At 35.7% G+C, this 23643-nt stretch overlaps 1 protein-coding gene across 1 annotated transcript; it reads left to right on the top strand.

The window, feature by feature from the left end:
- Positions 1-15247: 15247 nt before the first annotated feature.
- LOC105053171 (dihydropyrimidine dehydrogenase (NADP(+)), chloroplastic) lies at positions 15248-23360 on the top strand. The gene is made up of 7 exons (XM_010934229.4): positions 15248-15662; positions 17748-18011; positions 18122-18292; positions 21385-21497; positions 21603-21786; positions 22625-22734; positions 22950-23360. Exons 1-7 carry the CDS (start codon positions 15381-15383, stop codon positions 23104-23106), a joined length of 1281 nt encoding a protein of 426 aa, XP_010932531.2. The 5' UTR covers positions 15248-15380; the 3' UTR covers positions 23107-23360.
- The last annotated feature ends 283 nt before the right edge of the window (positions 23361-23643 follow it).

Below are 23643 nucleotides of genomic sequence, written 5' to 3'. Positions count from 1 at the left end.
ACTTATGATACTAATGCTAGAGACAATGTTATACATTTGTTTCATGACCTATAGAAACATACCTGCCATGTCATTCCAGAGCTGTAGGATTATTTCTGTGTCAACAAATATGCAAATTAATTTCCCTATTTCTCCAGCATTGTTCTCTGTCAATGAAAAAATAGAAATGAGAGAAGGACAAGACAGTCGGCTTAATTTCATAAAGAAAATGACCTTCTTTTCTCTGGTACAAGTGTTTTTAACTTTCAGTTTTTTACAGCAGTGAAGTTCTTGTATCATATTTAAATTTGGTTGTTATTTAAGATCTCTCTGTTTTGAATGCATTCTTCTCTTTATCTTACAGTGTCTTTTCTATTGAGGCAATGATGAAACATCTTTTCAACTTCTCTCTCCTATTTTCCTTTTGCAACAGTGCATGGCAGTTGGGGCAGTCCATTTCTTCATAGACAACTGCTGCAGTCACTTATTGAGATGATTGCAGCAAAAGGATGTGAGGATCCATGCAGATGCTTGTTTAGTCTGGGAGATCATAGCAGGGCAAGGACATTAATTCATAACCTTCTGCTGATGATTAAACACTTAGATAAATCAGCACCACTAAGAAAAGGTTTCTCTAAGAAAAAGAAGTAAGGAACACAATTTAAAGAGTTTTTTATATTCTGGATGAATAAGAAGTAGCTGCTTTCAGACATTTTGGTTGATATTGATTTACCGGATGAATTTGTCCCACTAAAAAATAATTTTTTACGAGACTTCCTGTTCCAATCAAGCAGATTGAAAAAGCCACTGCTCTTCAATCCTCCCATTTCTGTCTCCATCCTCATTCTTTGACTTTAAGGAAAGAAAAATTTTGAAGAGGCCATCAGAGAATATGGGGAAGATCTTGGTGTGGTATACATCTAATCGGTATATGATCGGAATGATGATATACATGAGAAGATCCAACAAATTCAAGAGAGAGTGGTCAGCATCTTGAAAAGATAGTGGAGGAGATCAATCGGAGAGGGGAGAGGAGAGAGGAGGAGGAGGAGGAGAAAGGGAAGACGATGGAGGAATGGGTGGAGGTTAATCGGAGGAGGAGGAGGAAATCAATCGGAGAGGAAAAAGGAGGGAGGAGGTAGACATAAAGATATTTTTATCATTTTATAAAATGATAATATCATGTGATGGTCATGTGACAATATTTCATTAACAGAGATGGACGGAAGGACCTCTTTGGAATATTTCAAAATTTTAAGGACCAGTTTGATACTTTTTAAAGTATAGGGGATGTAAGTAAAGGTAGCCTAGACTTGAGAGGGTGTTTCTATAATTTATCCTAAAATTTATGGTATAAATTGGTGCTCATAAGTGCACCTTTCCATGCGCATTGTGAATGTATGAAATGAGTGTTTTTCTCCTTTAAGAGAATTTTAAGAATAATATCCATGAACTCTTCTGATAATATGAAACTGATAAGCAAGAATGCTTATGCATAAATCTCAATCCATACACAAATGTCAGCATAATATTTATTCAAAGGCAATTTTTGGGGACTCCTAATCTTTTTGAAAATAGCCAAAACTTGTTAGGTATATGGTTGCGGAGAAATACAAGATTGTATGTGGCACTTAAATATATCAACAAAAATAGTAGTTATTGAACAGTAAGCTTCAAGGTGAGAGGCCTCAAAAAAATGGTGATAATGGTCTTTCTGACAAGAATTCTTTTCTTTTTCTTTTCATTTTTTTCGATTGGAGCCGACATAGTTTTCTGTAGCAAATTTGTTTTAGGTAATAATTACTATTTTTCACTTCTAGGACTGTTGTCCAAAGCTACAAAACTATAGCATCCCCATTCTAACAACAGTTAACAGGTAGGTGAGGAGATCATCAGCAACTCTATCCTTTTGGTGAAGAATGTATATCACCTTGAAACCATGCACTCCATGTACCATCTCCTGGATATCCCACAAGAAAGGTAATCTGGAGTAACTGAGACATTCACCGTTAATCCAACCGATCACTGTTTTTGAGTATCCTTCTATAGACCTCCCTTGGCAGCTATGAGTTCTAAAGCCAGCACAGAGGAAGGTACAAAGGTGTTTAGCACCAGTAGCAATGACTTCGCCATCATGACAAAACTCATTGATGTTTACCTTTTGCTTAGGCCTTGAACTTGTGATAATCCGGCCCAATTGGGCCCAAAACCAGCTCACAAAGCCCACCAGAGAAAAAAAAGAAAAGAAAAGCAGAGCAGGAAGACTCCCATCGGAGTCTTCCTCTTCCCCGATCAAGAATCGGAGTCCTAGGCCATTGAAAGACCCTAGGACGAGCTCTATAAGAACCCTTCCCCTCTCCTCTATGGGTAGACCCTGCAGCCACCGATGATTGCCGGAGATTTTTCTCCGATTTTCCCGTTTGAAGCCGCGACTCCTCGACCTGTGTTCGCCACGATTTCACGCCGGTGGGGGTCACCGGAGGTTGTGGTAAGGTCCCCTTCCTCTTCCTCTATTCTCTCCCTTCTTTTCCGTGCCTGTGAGCACGATGGCCGGCGACGGGTGTCGCCGGATTTAATTGGAAAGGAAAACCTCCTGTTCGCCGCCTCTTTCCTCTGATTTTCCGGCGCCGGCGGTCACGCCAACCGCCGGCTCTGGTCTCTCCGAACCCGGGAGAGTCGACCGTTGCCGCCGGCCACCACCGGCCATGATATGGCCGTGATCGGCCGGTCAAGGCACGGGACCTCTAGGTCCCCTGTTTCGGCCCAATGAAAGCCCGGGAAGAAGAAGAAAAGAAAAGAAAAGAAAAAGGAAAAAGAAAAAGAAAAAAAAAGGAAAAAGAAAAGAAAAAGAAAAAAAAAAGAAAAAAAAATATAATAATAAGAAAAGAGAAAATTTCCTCTCTCCCCTCTTTTTCCCTCTTTCTCTCTCTTTCTCTCTCTATTGTCTCTTTCTAAAAAGGAAAAGAAAAAAAAAAAAAAAATATATATATATAATAAAAAAATATATATATATGAGAGAAAGTTTTTCTCATCTCTCTCTTAAGTATTTCTCTCTCTAGAGTTAGACTTTCTCTCTCTACCTTCTCTCTACATTTTCTCTCTCTAAATTTTCTTCCTATTTTCTCTCTATAGATCTTTCTCTCTCATTATGGATTTCGTCTCTCTAGGTCATTCTCTCTCTCTGATTACATCACAGACCTAGGATAAACTTGAGATGAAAATATGATGATCTGGGACTGCTCCGAAATTCATGCAGTAGATCGGATCCCGATCCGATTCTTTTTCAAAATCGATAACATCGATCATGATAAATCCATATTAAGTCATCCTGATATAACCTCTGATGATCTCAATCATGATTGCCACTTTTAAAGGATACGAAGATTCTCTCTCCACTTTCTCTCTCTACTTTCTCTCTCATGACCGACTTTCTCTCTCTAAAAAAAAAATCTATGAATCCTGTATCGAGTCATGCCTTCATCTTTTAGAAGCTTATATTGACTCTAACAAGATGATCTGAAGTTGCTTTGATATCCGTGCTGTATGTCAACCTCATCTGATCGTATCAAAGATCTTTCAAATTTATTATTAAAGAACCTATTGATTGATCTTGACTTTAATTCGATCTGTGCCTCACGATTTCTTGATCAAGTCACTTGAATCTGACTCTCAGATCAAAGATCCTAAATTGCCCTGGTATCTGGATGGTCCGACACATTCGGTCAACGGTCCTCTTTCCTTATAATTTAATCTTATTATATTTATGGAATAGAATTTGATAATGATTTAATATTTTAAATAGGATTAGCTGATTCTTCTTACGAAGTCTAAAGATCTAAGATGAAAGATGTAAGTAGATCCTATGCTCCTTATTTATTTTTAAATGATCATGTTTTTATGCAAAGAATTGCTATTGATGAAATCATAATTTTTCATAAAATGAGGATCGGCATATGTGATATGAAAAAGCATGTTTTATTATGAGCATTGATTTCATGAATATGTCTTATGAAAATAGCATGATTATGAAGCATGAATTTTATTATTTTTTCATCTATGTATATGTATGCTTTAAGAAAAAGATATAAAGATTTCAAAGGCTCTCAGATGGCTATGAATGAATCCCTTCGGGAAGGTCGACATCCGGAGCTAGCATCCATACGAAACATGGCCCTGCCAGCGGGTATAGAGTTGGCACATGAATTAAGAACTCTGTCGATTAAGAAACATGGCCCTGTCACGGGTATAATAGTGACCTTAGCACGAATATCTGTGAGCAATGTTTTGAAACATGACATAAATACAAGATGAAAATGATTTACGATTCATGATTGTGAAATATACATGATTTATGCATGCATGATGAGTTTATAACTTATTTTGTTATATGCTCTATGAAATACTTTATTTTGTATTATCTATTATTTTTTAAATATTGCATTATCATGAAAAACTTATGCTTGATCCGATAAGGAAGTGCAAGTTCTACTTACTGGGCTAGTGTAGCTCATATTCTTTTTGTTTGAACAGAAAAATAAAGTTAGGATCGACAAAAAGAATCCAAGCTTGAAGATCGGCATAGCAAGCTGAAAAATTTAGCAGCAGAAGTTTAATTTATTTTATAATCATGGATCTATAATTATTTATGAATGTTGAGATTCGGGTTAGTACTTGCTTTTGGATTTAGATGCTCTGAACCCATATTGGTTCGATTATTTGATGAATAATAGAATTGAATCTTTTTATTTGACGGATTTTAGATGATTATGATGAATTGGCTTCGTGTTATCGTGGGCTCCATCCCTCGGTAGCATGGCCGTGTTATGTCCCGATTTGGGGCGTGACATATTATGGTATCAGAGCTTAGGTTATAATCTTTGGGGATTATGATATAAATGATATAAATGATTAGGATATGATAGAATAATATCAGAGCTTAGGTTTAAGATCATTAAGATTATAAAGTGATATCAAAACTTTATGTATGATCAATAGGATATGACCGAGTGGAGTATAATGGATAACATCAGAGCTTAAGATTATGATCATTAAGGACGTGATAGAATGATATAAAGTTTAGATCATGATCACTAGAAAATATGACTTAAGTGGTATTTGAGTTTAAGGTTAGCATTATTCGAGATTGTGACTTTAATGATATTTGAACTTGAGGCTAAGATCATGAGGAACATGATAGATATAAAAGAAATGATTCAATAATTTGATTTCGAATCAATAGGTATTATGATGAAATTTATGTATAAATGGCATATGATGTCTGTAATAGAATTGACGAGTTATATCTTAGATTTCAATTAGCAAGGTTGATCTGAGTACGAGAAGTGTTGACCCTAGAATGAAGTGGGAGGTATTGATATATTATGTTAGGTATATTTGATGACATTGGAATGCTAAACCTATATGGATAAAGGACATGATAACTTTGCTGATTTTGATGTTAATTTCTTTGCAAAGAAAAAGTTGGTTTGGAAGTTGTCTAAATGATTGTAAAGTAAATCGAAGGTTAACTCAAATTAATTCTAGACATATTGGATTCTCGAGGAGTAGTGAAACTTATGTAATAAGTTCAAACATAGAAGGTGGATGAAGATTTAATTTTGATGTGCTATGCCTAAGAGATAGTAATGACAAGAAAATCTTAAATTTTATCCTAAATTATATATGAAATCTGAAAGTTGAATCTATCTTTGGTTGATTTAATATACAAAGATATTTTTATTTTTTTTATAGATTTAGATAACTTGGTAAATTGAGATCAGAGTGCGCAGCAAAAGCGTGGTGGTCTGAATTGATTAGAAATATTAATCCTTTAAAGCAAAAGATATTATGAAATACGTTAGTTGTAAATAAGAAAAGATTTTATGATAATAAATAGATGCTAGAAAAAAAAAATTTTTTCCTCCGAATTATTGATCGAAAAGAGCAAGTTCTAAGATGGCGTATCATTCCGTATGTAAAGATTCATTGGAGTAATCATGAAGAGAAAGAGGCTACTTGGGAGCTTGAAGACGATATGAAGACTTGAAGATGATATGAAGACGAGATATCCACACTTATTTGAAAATGAAGGTATGTTAAATTTCGAGGACGAAAATTTTTTTTAAGGGGGGTAGAATGTGATAATCCGCCCAATTGGGCCCAAAACCAGCTCACAAAGCCCACCAGAGAAAAAAAAAAAGAAAAACAGAGCAGGAAGACTCCCGATCGGAGTCTTCCTCTTCCCCGATCAAGAATCGGAGTCCTAGGGCATTGAAAGACCCTAGGACGAGCTTTATAAGAACCCTTCCCCTCTCCTCTATGGGTAGACCCTGCAGCCACCGATGATTGCCGGAGATTTTTCTCCGATTTTCCGTTTGAAGCCGCGACTCCTCGACCTGTGTTCGCCACGATTTCACGCCGGTGGGGGTCACCGGAGGTTGTGGTAAGGTCCCCTTTCTCTTTCTCTATTATCTCCCTTCTTTCCCGTGCCTGTGAGCCGTGGCCGGCGACGGGTGTCGCCGGATTTAATTGGAAAGGAAAACCCCCTGTTCGCCGTCTCTTTCCTCTGATTTTCTGACGCCGGCGGTCACGCCGACCGCCGGCTCTGGTCTCTCCGAATCTGGGAGAGTCGGCCGTTGCCGCCGGCCACCACCGGCCATGATATGGCCATGATCGGCCGGTCAAGGCACGGGGACCTCTAGGTCCCCTGTTTCGGCCCAATGAAAGCCCGGGAAGAAGAAGAAAAGAAAAGAAAAGAAAAAGGAAAAAGAAAAAGAAAAGAAAAAGGAAAAAGAAAAGAAAAAAAAAAGAAAAAGAAAAGAAAAGAAAAATATAATAATAAGAAAAGAAAAAAATTTTCTCTCTCCCCTCTTTTTCCCTCTTTCTCTCTCTTTCTCTCTCTCTATTGTCTCTTTCTAAAAAGAAAAAGAAAAAGAAAAAGAAAAAGAAAAAATATATATATATATAATAAAAATATATATATATATGAGAGAAAGTTTTTCTCATCTCTCTCTTAAGTTTTCTCTCTCTAGAATTAGATTTTCTCTCTCTACCTTCTCTCTATATTTTTTCTCTCTAAATTTTTTTCCTATTTTCTCTCTCTAGACCTCTCTCTCATTATGGATTTCGTCTCTCTAGAGTCATTCTCTCTCTGATTACATCACAGACCCTAGGATAAACTTGAGATGAAAATATGATGATCTGGGACTGCTCCGAAATTCGTGCAGTAGATCGGATTCCGATCCGATTCTTTTTCAAAATTGATAACATCGATCATGATAAATCCATATTAAGTCATCCTGATATAACCTCTGATGATCTCAATCATGATTGCCACTTTTAAAGATACGAAGATTCTCTCTCCACTTTCTCTCTCTACTTTCTCTCTCATGACCGACTTTCTCTCTCTAAAAAAAAGATCTATGAATCCTGTATCGAGTCATGCCTTCATCTTTTAGAGCTTATATTGACTCTAACAAGATGATCTGAAGTTGCTTTGATATCCGTGCTGTATGTCAACCTCATCTGATCGTATCAAAGATCTTTCAAATTTATTATTAAAGAACCCTATTGATTGATCTTGACTTTAATTCGATCTGTGCCTCACGATTTCTTGATCAAGTCACTTGAATCTGACTCTCAGATCAAAGATCCTAAATTGTCCTGGTATCTGGATGGTCCGACACATTCGGTCAACGATCCTCTTTCCTTATGATTTAATCTTATTATATTTATGAAATAGAATTTGATAATGATTTATATTTTAAATAGGATTAGCTGATTCTTCTTACGAAGTCTAAAGATCTAAGATGAAAGATGTAAGTAGATCCTATGCTCCTTATTTATTTTTAAATGATCATGTTTTTATGCAAAGAATTGCTATTGATGAAATCATAATTTTTCATAAAATGAGGATCGGCATATGTGATATGAAAAAGCATGTTTTATTATGAGCATTGATTTCATGAATATGTCTTATGAAAATAGCATGATTATGAAGCATGAATTTTATTTTTTTTCATCTATGTATATGTATGCTTTAAGAAAAAGATATAAAGATTTCAAAGGCTCTCAGATGGCTATGAATGAATCCCTTCGAGAAGATCGACATCCGGAGCTAGCATCCACATGAAACATGGCCTGCCAGCGGGTATAGAGTTGGCACATGAATTAAGAACTCTGTCGATTAAGAAACATGGCCCTGTCACGGATATAATAGTGACCTTAGCACGAATATCTGTGAGCAATGTTTTGAAACATGACATGAATACAAGATGAAAATGATTTACGATTCATGATTGTGAAATATACATGATTTATGCATGCATGATGAGTTTATAACTTGTTTTGTTATATGCTCTATGAAATGCTTTATTTTGTATTATCTATTATTTTCTAAATATTGCATTATCATGAAAAACTTATGCTTGATCCGATAAGGAAGTGCAAGTTCTACTTACTGGGCTAGTGTAGCTCATATTCTTTTTGTTTTCTTTTTGTTTGAACAGAAAAATAAGGTTAGGATCGACAAAAAAAATCCAAGCTTGAAGATCGGCATAGCAAGCTAAAAAATTTAGCAGCAGAAGTTTAACTTATTTTATAATCATGGATCTATAATTATTTATGAATGTTGAGATTCGGGTTAGTACTTGCTTTTGGATTTAGATGCTCTGAACCCATATTGGTTTGATTATTTGATGAATAATAGAATTGAATCTTTTTATTTGACGGATTTTAGATGATTATGATGAATTGGCTTCGTGTTATCGTGGGCTCCATCCCTCGGTAGCATGGCCGTGTTATGTCCCGGATTTGGGGTGTGACAGAACGTTGGTTGATCTTTTTCTGCATAATAAAGCACAAACTTTTATAAATGGACTGGGTTGGCCAAGTGGCCATTGGTTGGAGTAGGTCAGGTTTTCACTACACAAAAAACCTGCATTCGAAAACATTATGATGGACTGCTAATCATATGGAAACTATTCTATGACTACCGCATCATATACTCCTTCTGAGTTTTTGCATAATTTGTTTTCTGATTCACACGAATGTATTTTGCTAGCTTGGTATAACAAATCCAGTTTTACCAAAAAAAAAAAAATTATGATGAACTGGGACCTGATACCATTCTCCTGAAGGCTTTGTCCTCAGGGGAGATCCAGGGGACTTACCATTACCTCCATATTTTTCAAAAAGATTGATCAGGACCTGATTCAGTGACACTTGGTCCCAACATTTACAAGTCAGGCCAAGACCTAGATGCATGTATACCTAATGCTTCTGATAATACTATTATTTACAGCATCTATTCAGCAAAAACCATTATAAAATGTTAATGGTATGATACATCAATCATTATGAAGGCAAAACATTTTAGGGATTTATCTATCAATACGATGTATCACCCTACTAATGGTATGGTACATGGCAACTTATAGGGTAAATAAGGCTTATTTTAAAAAAAAATTATGCTCTTTCAAAAATATTTACGAAAGTACTGTCCGAAACAAAGTCGTCCTATTATAGAACGACTTTGTATGCTGACTCACCATCTTGCACGCCACCTGGAGAGTGGAGTCAGCATTAGAGACCTGCTCTATGGTAGGACGACTCGGGTCTCTGGTAGGGTGACTTAGGTCGTCACTACTCCTCTATGAGTTGCCCTACCATAGGTCGACTTAGGTCGTCACTAACCCCCCCCCCCCCCCCCCCAATTAAATCCTTCCCTCCCCTCTCTCCGTCACTTCAGAAAAGAAAAAAGGTAAACCCTATGGTAGTGTTAGGATGTTCTTATTTTAGGTGGAATAAAGACTTATTCCATCTTATTCCTCCAAATACTAAAAAAAGTGGTGGTAGGCCTCATAAATTTAGCAATTTCAGTCAATCCTGCATTAATTGTACCTTATTCTCATCTATCCTGATTTAGCTATTTCACGATGGATCATGGAATAGCTTATTTTAGATCTTTAATGAACATTAATTGCATCTTATTCTAGGTATATGGAATAACACTGCATTAACTGCACCTTATTTTCAGTGGAATAGCAGATTTTTAATCAAACAGAAATCTGGAATAGGCATGGTGAATAACTATTCTCTGAAAATTCGTATTCCTATTCCAAAAATACGAAAAGATAACCAAATACTACCTATAAGTCGCCTTATTATAGGGCGACTCTATAAGTGCTCTATTTCGAAGGGGAGATAATAGAAGGAAATGATTTATTTTTAGCTCAACTAGTTGGGTATGGAATAAAAATAAGATGAAAAAAGAACCGATCTAAACCTGCACTGAATCTTTATACACCTCAGAACAATACATATTTGTTACCATGAGATGTATTGGCTGCTACGGATCATTTGATCGGAATGAAATTTAGAATGAAGATTAAAAAGCAATTTATAACATTAATTTTAAAATAATATAATCTAATAGTTGATGATTACAATTTTTTTTAGCAAAAACAAAAATATACAAGTATCATAACTATCGAGAGGCGTATATATCAAGATACCGAGGCCTCCTCCGCATCAACCTCTCGTAAACATGTGTCACCTTTGGCCGCTGTCGTGATGGTTCAAACACGGTATCGACCAATGAGGAGAGAGGTGCTGGCGTGCTCGACTTATCAATATATGTCTGGCGTCTATCTCGAAAAACTCTCAGTCAACCCCTGCCTCTGACCCTCCAATGCTATTCGATATGCTGCTCATCGGGTTGGTATGATGTGTCTTCTGGCTCGTTTATCCTCTGTGATATAGACGCATTATCTATTGGGAGGTCAAAGTCTGAAAAGTCAGGGTATGAGGTGTGTTGGGTATATGATGAGGTACTCGGATCATTCGCTGATCCACAGTCTAAAGTCATCTATCCTCTGAGACTACTTGCATAATATCGAAAGACTGTCCACAACATCAGCAAGTGCTTGGTCTTTGCACCCAACAGTGATTGAATGGAAGCCGTTTCTTATCCGATGGTATAGCGACATGATTCTCTGAAATTGTTAGTATGAAAAGAAAAATAAATATTATTCATAAGTATAATAATGACAACATAACAAAGTGGGACAAAAGTAAAATATACTGACCACAATGTTCATCATGCTGCCCGAAGGATGGAACTTTCGATAATGAGGGTTAGTGAGGATTTTTTTTTTATTAATATTTTGAGGGCTTAAGTCATCCTTTGGTAGGGCGGCTTTACAAGGCACCCTATGGAAGAGGAGTCAGCATGAAAAATCATCCTATAGAAAGATGACTATATTTTAGGCAGTATTTTGATAAATAATTTTAAAAAGATATTTTTTTGATATTTTTTTTAAATTAATATTATTTAGATAAAAAATTTCAACTTATAGCATTGATAATGAAGGCATAAACTATTTGTTTTTGAAAGAAAATGCTGGTAGAATATGTGGATGAAAAGTGCTTGCCTCAATCATAAACCACATAGCATTGTCCTTGCTATGCAGGCATTGTGTAAATTTTGGCGTCAATAAAAAAAAGAGGGTTATGTACTTCATTCCATAAGCTTCCTATGATGTTTGCCTGCAACACACTGTTTCTTTGCAAACCATTTTAAAATATGACTAGAATAAACCAATTACTAGGATTATACTTGATTGCAACAACTATAATAACAGAAACCAATCATTTTTTATATGCCATTACAAAATTGTTAATACTTCTTCTGTTAGAAGCTGAAATGGTTAAAATAATTGAAAAAGATAACCTTTGTAGTATCACCATCATCATCAATACCATCATCATTGAGATAACCACCACTTAGCCAAAAACCTGGCTGGCACATTAAGTGCACAACATTAGGTCATGGATACATCAATGTAAAATGCACAATAAATCTAAAAAGTACCAGTATATAATCACCTCCATTATGCAAATTATGATTAACTGCCCACTCATTAGCGATTTTCGGGCCGCATCCGGGTGCTCTCCAAAAACAACCTAGAGCCATCAAAGATATAGGGTCTAAAAATTTGACTCGAACTTGCCCTATTAAAGGAATACATAAGATTTCAAAAATCGAGTCTATGGATTGGATTGGAGTGTATTAAAACCTAACCATTGTGTAACATTCTTAGGGCCAAGGATTGGGGTCTAAGTGGAAACAATAATTAATAAGCTCAATTCCTTCAATAACATACATACAATATACTTGCAACTCCATTATTTGACATCATACCCCATGGGTACCATTTTACATTATACACTTTTCTCTCCCAACATGCACCCATATCTCTGCTTTCTCCCATAAATTAAACATCGATCTAATGATTTTGTTCACTTGATTTTTGACGTGTCATGACCTGTGCAGCCTAGAGGATAAAAGCAAATACATCTGTTAGTCTACAAATAATCTTATCTCGTAAATCTGTATAGCTCGAATCAAACAAAGTGCAATATGATATTCCTAATGTGTACTCCTATAATCGTGCCATAGAAGGGGACATTGAGTTCAAATAGAACAAAAGAGTAGAGAAAACAAATTAAGGGTACATGTCAACCCGACTCCGAGCACCTAATTAAAGTGATCTGATCTAACTGAGTCAGTCCAGTTTAAGTTCTAGCATACGTCTGTTCAATTCTGATTCTTATTTTGGAACATCAATTGGATCGCATTCAGTTCTAACACAAGGATTCAAGTTATTGTGTCATAAACTTGTGATTCATATTAGTTTATGTTGATGAATACAATGTTGGATATCATTTCTTATTTGTTATATTCAAAATTAATAGTTTATTTTTGGGGTATTATGTAGTTGAATGTATTATTTGCCGATTTATGTTTCTCAATTCCTTTTTCTCGTGGATTTTTTGAATAAAAATCATAAATTGTTTCTTAGAAAATTTTTCTTTGGGATAACTCAACAACCAACATGAAATAAACCGATTTTGATTGAATTGACAAAATTTGGCGCCAACATTCATTTGTTCAATGGCAGTTTCAAATACTAAGAACCAATTAAAACTAATTCTAATCAAGATTGGTGCTGACTAGGAGTCATTATTTCTAGCTCAGACCTACCAAACTCTCTTGATTTGGTTGAAATATATAGCCGGGTTGAAGACCCTTTTTATATATAATTGGATTCAATATGGGTTACCAGAAGTCGACTCAATTATAAATGGATTAGGCCTGTGATAGTGGTGTAATAGAGTGAGTCATGGACTAGTCAAAGCTTGGTTCAAGAGATTAGCAACAATATTCAGTTACTGATTAAGCAAAAGATAGAAAATTATAATAAAAAAAAATGGAACTAATAAATTGTCAATAACTTGACATATTTTTCCTCCACTTTATTTCCCTCACCCCAAAACCACTCCCTATACTTTATGATGCCCAATCTTAAACTCTCTATGGGTGATCCTATTTGATTCTTATTTTTTAAGATATATAAATATGAGTTGAAAGGTTTTTCTCCCCTTATCTGACCTGGATTTGGTCCAATCTGCCCATGACCATCTTAGCTATAACCCAGAGAACCGTAAATCATATGCATGGTGGTCTGAATCATATGCACCTCAGAAGAGAAGAATAAACAAAGGAAGGCAGGCGAGATCGTATATCGTTTAAGAAGGTTGTATCCATGGAAGACCGGGTGCCTCCAAAAGGGTCCTTGTCACTTGGCACGGCATGGGGCCTTCTGAAGCGACGCCTTGGAAATTTTTAAGAAGAAAGTTATGGCTCCTTCAAGCTCTGATGTGTCTCACATTTTATAAGGAGATTCAGAATCTCCGCTTACCCTCAAACTAGGGTGCAGTTTTATTTGTACCCTACCTGCAAGGTGCGTGGCAACCCAGGATATAGAGATCCCATATAAAATTTGTTATATCGACCATATTGTATTATAACGATATCGAACCATATATAATGTGATATAGGGACATACCGATATTCAATGCATCAAACTAATCTTTGGACATAATGATACCGTAAAATAATGGCATCGATATAAAATCAGTACCAAAAAAATGAATCTTGATCCGGTGTGTGGTTGTATACCACTTGAGGTATGTTGAGATTCTCTTATTCCAATAAAAGTTGGCCGTGTCAAGATGCATCTCGATTCGACTCTTACTTTAACATTGGCTTTAACTATTTTTTTTGAAAAGAAAAAGAAAATCATTAAGCTAATTCCCAACAAAGAGTTCAAATAAATCATGTAGAATATAAGCATGTGCGCTGCATCTGGTTTTGACTGGATTCTTCCTTTTCTCAATAAAAAAAAAAGGAGGAAGAAAAAAAAAAAGGGGATTAAACTAGATATGACTCATGAGAGAGTCAGTAGGATCACCAAATTTCATGCAAGAGCCGAGAGAAACTTTCTATGTGATGGGTGGAGTCCTGTAGCATTTTCTTAGATAAGATATAATTTCTCATTAATGACCAAGTTAGCCTATTTCTAAAACAGAACTGGTCAAATAGAGGGCAAGTCCAACTTATGAAAGTAAGGCTAAGCTAGTCTATTTCTCTGATCCAACCATATCCGATCCCATCTTAAACTCAATCCTGCATGGTTGATTGAGACATGTAGGTTAGACCAAATCGAGTAGAAATTTTAGGATAGAAAATGTTTAAGATATTTTTATTGAATTATATTATTAGGCCGAGCTCTCAATCATCCATCAATTTTGCTAAAATAGGATTATAGATTCAATTATGATGGGTTCTTGTTCCTGTGGTCCCTAAAGTACTTTGGTTCAAAATATCACTAAATAGGTATATTATCAATAAATCTGAATTGTATCCATCGTATGAAAGAATGAATCATCTTTTTTTACAAGATGTATCATTGAGTTGTGCAACGGCTGCCATGAGAGCTATGCATATAGATAAAAGGTGACGTTCAAAATGCTTCGACAGCTGTGGGAGGCGCGATCCAACGGTTAATCATTATTTCGTGTAAAAAAAAATACAATTCAAACTCATTCTCAACTGCTACAATGGAATGCATCTTTTTCTTTTTTTTTTTTCTGATAACTTGAGATTTATTATATATGCAAATATATATATTGGAATCAGGAAATAAAATATCTAGCAACTCAACAAAAATCATCTGATGCAGCAGCGTAGTCCACAAATCTCAAAGCAAAAGGTGGACGATCCAACGCTGGATCTTACAAAGGATGGATTCATGCAAGATACCCGAGTGACTTTTATTTTGAATGATATTTAGCATATCGCTGTTGAATATAAAATAAGATTCTTTCCCACGTACGCCATTCTCTGCCAACTCATCAGAATACCAATCCCATCTCCCTCTTCCTCTTCCTCCTCTTTGTCCAAAGCCTCGTATTTCCTCTCTCTCTCGTCTCTCACCTTCTTTCTCTATTTGCTTGTTTGCACGAGAACAGAGAAACGGAGAGAGGAAGCCATAGCTATGGAATCGTTGCCTCTGAGGAGTTCGATGGGCAGGAGCCCGCTCTTGGCTTCCAGGGGGCCCGCGCGGCCGGAGATCCGGCCGCGGAGGGTGGGCCTGCGTGTGGTCTCGGCGGCAGCGGCGGCCGGCGAGGGAGGGGCTCCGGAGCCGGACCTCAGGGTCCGGGTGAACGGACTGGAGATGCCCAACCCTTTCGTGATCGCGTCGGGGCCGCCGGGGACCAACTACACCGTCATGAAGCGGGCCTTCGACGAGGGATGGGGTGCCGTCATCTCCAAAACCGTATGGATCGAATCCACGACTCTGCCCTGATCTAACTCTTTGTTGCTCTGTTTTATTGGAAAAATCGTTTTTTTTTTAATTAAATTTCAGTCAAGGTAGTAGTTTGTTGGTTTGACTCTTGGGGTTAGGTTGCAGGGAGTTTCGTTCTTTGACTTTCGTAGATCCGTTTGGATTTTATTTCTCGTTCGCCTGTTTTTCTCAACGGAGATGTCATGTAGATTCGTAAAAGTCGCTTTTTTTTGGTGCTAAAAGAAATCTAAATCGATTTGCTTCTTGGTTTCTAGGCTTTTATGTTTGTTGGATATCCTGGAATAATTTTGTTTTTGGATCAAACAAGCCCAAAGGGCTTTCCTTTCTCTAATTTCTGGAACTGATATGTCATGTGGCTTCAAGAAGGAACCTTTTGACTGAAAGTATATTTATGTTTTCTTTTCTTCTTGGATTCTGCATCAAAATTCCTGCTTTTTTATAATTCTCTGCTTTCTATATTTTTCTGTTTTTGTATTCTTTAACTTTGAAGCTGGTGGTAATATACGGCAGACAGTTATCCATTTTCTTGGTGAATTTTGTCTGAAACTTCGATTAGATTTTTTTGATCCTTGGATATAAGCATCTGCAAACTTTTTTAACAAAAAGTAAATATGGTGTGAAAATGACATAATTTGATTTGTAGTGAAGTAAAAGGAATACACAAGCTATGATGTTATGGATACTAAAAGATGAAAGGAAACCAAATGGGATCGTATATAGGATGTAATGGATTCTTTGTGCTGCTAGACCTTTCAATCTTTCATAATTATTTATTGTGGTACATCATATTCTTGCTAATATAATATCATGATGTTTCAAAGGCCACTAATTCTTGCAACTTCATGTCATACTTGATGACGTCCTTTTCATGAAACCTATGTCTACCAAAAAGATCAATTCCATTTTAGTATAGATGCATATGATAGATTTTTCCTAACATTAATATTTATCACAGTTTGTGAACAAAAGTTCAAGATATTGGCTAGATCTCATATAATTTACTTCAAAGTCTTTGATGTGCATGTTATGAGTGTTTAAATAGTGTCAGCAGATGATGCTAGCTCTAGCCGTTAGGTGTCAACAATTATCCCACATTGATATATTGATGATAAACTAATATGTTATTAGAAGCATCAAGTTTATGTTAAGAATTCCAAATTTATATACCTTTTTTTTAACTATTTAATATTGTTATGTAATAATCACTCAACCTTCAAAAAGATACTCTGTTGTTGTGAAAACACCGAAATCACAAATGCTGCACTAACAGGCTGCTCTAAACCGCATATTAATTTAACCAATTTATGTTAGGAAGGACAACTCTGATGAAACATATACCTTTTAAAAAAGTGATAATCAGAAATAAAATGGATGAAAAAAATTGGTATGCATGTTGGTGCATCACTCTTATGTTGGTGCGTCACTCTTATGTTGGTGCATTACTTAGCAATGCTAAAGACTATTTGCTAAGTACGGGTCTACACATGACCTGATAGAATATGAAGGTTACCATCTTGTCAGTGAGGTGGCAATATGATTCATATCGTTCAAAATTATACAAACTGTACAAATTCTACCTAACCTTCAAAATCTGTTGGGTGTAAACTGATATCTCAAAAACTGTACAATTGATTTTGAATTTTCAATAATCAAATGGATGTTTACAATCATGTGATGTTTGTGATCTTTCACTCTTTTGGATGTTAATATAAGCTGCAAACTTTAACAGAAGTTTGGTTATAACATTTACTCAGCAGGCTATTATTCATAATTTAGTTATTTTTTCATTTCCTTCATTCATAAATCAACAAATATTCCATATGGTTGATTGCTTTCACGTCAACCATATTAGTTGCCAAACTTCTTTCACCTCCTTATCCTGAATACTAGGTGTAATTTTTACTTCAATAATACTTGCTGCAACTCTTTGCTCCTAATATTGTTGACATTGCCAACAATATATGTTGATAGCGGTAGTTCTTTTTTCTAAAGAGAAAATCTTTAATTCAAAACTTGTGTTAATTAAAAAATCAAGTTTGGATCTATGTATGCTAGGTATCTTTGGATGCTGCTAAAGTTGTAAATGTAACTCCTCGTTATGCTCGGCTCCGAGCAGGATCAAATGGTTCAGTCAAGGGATCGATTATTGGGTGGGAGAACATTGAACTTATTAGTGACAGGCCTCTTGAAACTATGCTAAATGAGTTTAAGCAACTTAAAGAAGAGTATCCAGAGAGGATACTCATTGCTTCAATTATGGAGGAATACAATAAAGGTGCTTGGCAGGAGCTTATTGAACGAGTTGAGGCAACTGGAGTGGTATTTTCTTTTTCATTCTCCCTTTTCTAACTATTTCTTGGGATCCAACTGTTTAAACTTCTATCAAGACTCAAGAGCTAATGCATGTGGATAATCAATATCATAATTAGGATGCCCTCGAGATCAACTTCTCATGTCCCCATGGCATGCCGGAGCGAAAGATGGGAGCTGCAGTGGGCCAAGATTGTGCACTTTTAGAGGAGGTATGTGGGTGGATAAATGAGAAAGCCACCGTACCTGTTTGGGCAAAGATGACTCCAAACATAACAGATATTACCCAGGTTGGTAACTTATATTGTTAACCATTGTGCTTTGGTCTTTGTATTGGTACTTTTATGCACAGTTTATTTTTGGCAATAAATAGGGAAAAATCTAGATGGTGCATTTGATTTGCTATGTTCTTTCATGATCAATAATGTTTGTATTATGTTATGCAAGAAATGATATCTTGCAATAATACTATAAAAAAATAACAGTTGTGTAGTTCCTGTAGTAAATTGTTCATCTTCATAGCATGATCTGGAGTATATAAAGCTTCTTTTTCTGAAGAATGATGCAGTGAGCCTAAGGCCGACGCATTTTGGCTACTTTCAGATTATCTCAGTATAAAACCTTATCAATTGTTGGCCTAAATCTGTATGCTCATAGATATAATTTTACTTCATTGTAAAAATTCCCAAATTGAGAAGGACAATAACTTGAAGTAGCTGACATTGTAATATGTTATTATGAAAAAGCAGCTAACGTCATCCAACAACTCAACAAATCCGATGATAACAACATATTCATGGTTGTTTATGGATTGAACCATGAACAGATGGAACAAAACTCAACAGGATATGATGGCAACCTCAGTTTTGGTTTTGACAGTGTTGGCGTTGTTGCCTGAGTTTCGGTCTGTCATCAACAAAATCACAAAAGAATGTTGGTTTTATGTTGAAACTATGAATCATATACAAGAAAAGCAAAGAAGGCCCTACAGAATATATTTTAATATTACTTCTAATAGCAGGATATGAATAATATTAATAACAAGAAAAATCTAGGTTGTTTTTGACCATAATTGGTACATAATATTATTTTTTAAAAAGTAAAAGAGTTACTATAAAAACATGATAAGATTCTTAGATGTTGCAATGGACAATAGAATACCATATATTTTAACACAAAAGATTTTTTTTTTTTTTTAGTTTGATTTTTCTTTTGACTGTTTTAAATCTTAAAAAAAAATAAGCACAACAATTAAAATGGATGTTTACTTCCACGTCATGCCATAGATAAGTGTGTCAGATGTTCTATTCAAAAAGTAATAAATGATCAATTTCATATTTTTGTTTCTTTTATTTAAAACTAGTGTACATTATATAAGAATAATTTTCATGGACAATATAAGAAAGAAATTTGTCTGTTCTGGTGTATACTTTAGTTTAGCTAACTTATGCATGATTAGGCCAATATGCACATTCATTGCTTTAAGTTTAGGAAGCAAGTAAAATTGATAGAAAGGGCATATCTTTCATATTCAACTTGAAAGACCCACTAAAATATGCATGTAGGATCCATGAGGAATGCAGAATAATCATGTAGCTCCAAAACGAGAAGTTACCTTCATATCTTGGATTTTGAAAGCCCACAGAATGGACTAGTTTTAAGCTCTAACCTCAGTTTTTCAAGCTCAAATGACATTGAGCTGCACTTCAGGAGCTAAAAACCCAAAAAGGTGAAAACCAACCATATCAGCCCATCACTCTGCCTGCCAGATTCCCTTTCTGTTTCACTAGCTGATTATTATTGTGCGGATATCTAAGATACCCTTTTACTATTTTTTAGCCCTAAACTGAACTATATCAATATGCCATTCAACTACTTGGAAACATGCTCCGTCATCTTCCATGGGCTCTGTATGTTTAGCTTATTGTCTTTCACTAAGCACATATGATAGATTGGATGATAGCACTACATGATAATAAGATCCTTTTGTACTATGGTTGCATAATTGCAAACTATGCTATTACTTCTCAGCACTTAATTAAGCTGAGCAATCTTTTTTGACTTGATTAGTCAAAACATAAATCTCAAGCTTTGTTATTTAATCGGAGTTTGAACATAGGCATGCTATCTCCCAAGTGATCTTTATTCAAGGACAAGTAATTACCTCCTAATCAACAGTGAAGATGTCTTTTCATTCTCAATGGTTTAATCCTCTTTTTGTTTCTCTGCTATTGTACTGCTGACCTTCTTCAGATTACTCATTTCAAACTTTATATTTCCTGAGTTAGCGAGACATCCATCTCAAACTTCGGATTTTTCTTCTTATGCTCATGGGCCCTCCCTAGCCTAACATTCTGTTTTATACACTGAAGTTTGTCAACCACCTTACAAATTTCTGTTCAAGTGTCATGCCTTATGATCCCATATTGTTCCAAGGCACTGCTCCTTTTTGTGAGTCCTGTACATCATCAGAGACATACTCGTTTATCTGTATCCTACCAATGCTCTCAGACTTGTTTTACAGAAGTATTTGTTTGGTGGACATATGCATTAGGAAGTCTATTTGTGAACTTGCCTTCCATTACCCATGTGCAATAATTGGTGTTCTCTATTCTATGGCATACTTTGTTTTCTCTGAGTACATCTCATAAGTAGAAATCAGGGAATAGCTAAAAGATTTGTCTTTAGATAGTATGTTAAGTCAAATTTTACATGAAGCATGCATTTCCTTGTGCTATTATGTTATTATGATATGAAAAAGAAAATATTAATCTAATTCGTATTAGGCAATAAAATTAGAGGATGAACTTGACTTTATCACTAACATTCAAACTGTCCGCCATCATTTTGCAACAAAATTTTGATTTCTGATTTTCTTTCCCGAAGAGGTTGAAAACTCTAAAGGTGTTGCTTCTAAATCATAATATCAGTAGAAAGAGGCATAATTTGGGAGTAGCTGAAGATTTAAGAATTTTGAATGAGTGCACAACTTCTACGTTATTTAGGTCATACCATGCCTCAATTAAATCAACTTGGTCAACCCAAGTCGTTAGTTGTTATACTGTAAAATCATGATATGTTGTTAGAATTCTCTTTGGGTGCTCTATATCTGAAAGTTACAATCAATTCAACTTGGCTGCAATCATTTGAATCTTGTACCAAATCATTAGCTCTTAAAAGTCATGATATGTTGTTAGAACTCTGAGTGGTGTATATCTGAAAGTTTCAATGGCAAATTTCCCTTGGAACCAGTCATTTGTTCCTTGCTGTTAGTAGTTTCATGGTTTATCCTTTTTTTATCTCATTGTTAAGTCAAATATGTATACATTCTGTTTCTTGTCCTCATTATTTACATGTGCTTGCAAATTTTTATGCTCTTTAGCCGGCTAGGGTGGCTCTGAAATCAGGATGTGAGGGAGTATCTGCAATAAACACAATCATGAGTGTGATGGGCATTGATCTCAACACTTTACACCCGGAACCATGTGTTGAGGGGTTAGTCATTACTCGTTAAACAGGACAACTCTTTGCTTCATGTTACAAAAATATTAAATTATTACCAGTCTGTTCTTCTTCCTTTTTTTTTTTAATTATGTGTAGGTACTCTACACCAGGTGGATATTCTGCAAAGGCAGTTCATCCTATTGCACTTGCAAAAGTGATGCAGATTGCAAAAATGATGAAAGAAGAATATGATAAAGACTATTCACTTTCTGGAATTGGAGGGGTCGAGACAGGTGGTGATGCTGCAGAATTTATTCTACTTGGTGCAAATACTGTTCAGGTAAGTTTTCCTTTCTGCTTGCATTCCTTATTGAAGTCAGCTATCATTTTCCAGAAAATTAGCAGTAATTTTTTTCCTATTATTCGTCATCATGTTAACTTGTAAGGGCTTCAATTAATATCCCATTCCCTTCTCTTTTACACTAATACACACACTTTGAGAGATCTATCTGTACTGTGAAAAGACCAATGCTCTCTGTCAATATAGTCCTTTTCTTAATTTTCTAATTACCTGAATAACATTTACCCTAAAGATGGTTCTTTTACATGTAGTGGTCAGCAAGATTAGTACTAGTGAGGATTTCAGAGGTGGCATGGACCTTTACCGAACCAAATTTATCTGGTTTGCAACCATTAAGTTTTGAATATTGAGAACCAAAATTGTCCCTGGGGGAGTATATGATACTATTTCCAGCCTATAAAAAATAATTTTTATGATATACAAACTTTATCTTTGTCATTTACGATAGAGGGAATAAGATGACCTAAAACTATGTTATGGAATTGCTAACTCATGTGATCAAACCAGGTCGCATTTATGGTTGTTAGGTTCAATAAAATTATATCTTTAGGTAAAATCAGTCGCTTATGCTCTCTCCCCCCCCCCCCCAACAAATGTGTGTGTGTGTGTTGTGTATGTATAGATATATGCATTATGTATTTTTGCATGTACACATACGTGTATACATGCTTGCATATATTTAGAAAGTATGTTGTGGTAATATTGTCAAACTCTCCATTCAATTTCTTCATCATTTATCTCTGTATCCTTATTTTAGTGCAATTTGTATGGATGCATATTTGTGGTTTCCTCAGTGTGCTGCTTTTTCTCTCTACAGGTATGCACAGGAGTAATGATGCATGGTTATGGCCTTGTGAAGAAACTATGTACTGATCTGAAGGATTTCATGAGAAAACACAACTTCACTTCAATAGAAGATTTTCGAGGGTATGATTTTGCTTCCTCCGTTTCTTTCAGAAACATTAGACATTAGACTTGGCATGACGACATTCTAAAGGCACCGAAGTCAGATTTCATATTTTTAAAATATTAAATTCCCAAGCTGTTCTCCTTGCTCTTCCAGAGTGCATTATCGTTGCAGTTTTCTGTTCTGAAATTCTCCAATATTCTAAGTTTCTAATAATCATCTCTCTTCATTTCAGGGTTTCCCTTCAGTACTTTACCACACATACTGATTTAGTGCAGCGGCAACAAGAGGCAATCAGACAGAGAAAAGCTGTTAAAAAGGGTTTGCAGTCAGACAAAGATTGGACAGGTGATGGCTTTGTTAAAGAGACTGAAAGCATGGTGTCCAACTGATGTACAATAGGAAGGAATCATCTCATTGTTATGGGCAGAATCTCACTTCACAATATCACCCTACCGATGGAAATAAAAACTTGATGAAGAAAAGGATGGTTAACATGCTTTATCATGTTGTAAAGAAAAGGGTGATCTGTAGGTTGCTTTTTCTTCTTTTTTCTGCTGCTTCGGCATGAGCAGGTATAATCCAAGGATTTTCTGTAACTGGAATTATTATCTTCATGTTCAGTGTTTATGGTTGCTTGGAGACACTTGGAGCTTGGTGATGATTGGTATCCTAGAGTGACCTTGGTGGATTAATTCACTGTTTATGCCATGTCACATGAAGATGGTCTGTAATGGTTGTGACAACTGTGATCTTTTTCACAATATCGAACAAGTGGATAAGAAGGAAACTGAACATTAAAAATGAAAAACTTTATTAGGGCCTAAATTTATTGAAGGATTAGTGTAGCTGTGATTGAGAGAGTCCCAGGATTTTAGTGTGTCTTCATCTCATCTTCTGTCATGTATACATGGCAACTTAAATTTTTT

This window comes from Elaeis guineensis, chromosome 10 (assembly GCF_000442705.2).
Source record: "Elaeis guineensis isolate ETL-2024a chromosome 10, EG11, whole genome shotgun sequence".
NCBI classification, from domain to species: Eukaryota; Viridiplantae; Streptophyta; class Magnoliopsida; order Arecales; family Arecaceae; genus Elaeis; species Elaeis guineensis.
This window is presented reverse-complemented; position numbering and strand designations above follow the sequence as displayed.

What these genes read in the sequence shown, in the direction of transcription:
- LOC105053171 (XM_010934229.4), top strand. Translation starts at nt 15,381, where the DNA reads ATGGAATCGTTGCCTCTGAGGAGTTCGATGGGCAGGAGCCCGCTCTTG. An exon ending in GAGTTGAGGCAACTGGAGTG is followed by an intron (nt 18,012 to 18,121) that starts GTATTTTCTTTT and finishes TATCATAATTAG; the next exon opens with GATGCCCTCGAGATCAACTT. An exon ending in TCAATAGAAGATTTTCGAGG is followed by an intron (nt 22,735 to 22,949) that starts GTATGATTTTGC and finishes TCTTCATTTCAG; the next exon opens with GGTTTCCCTTCAGTACTTTA.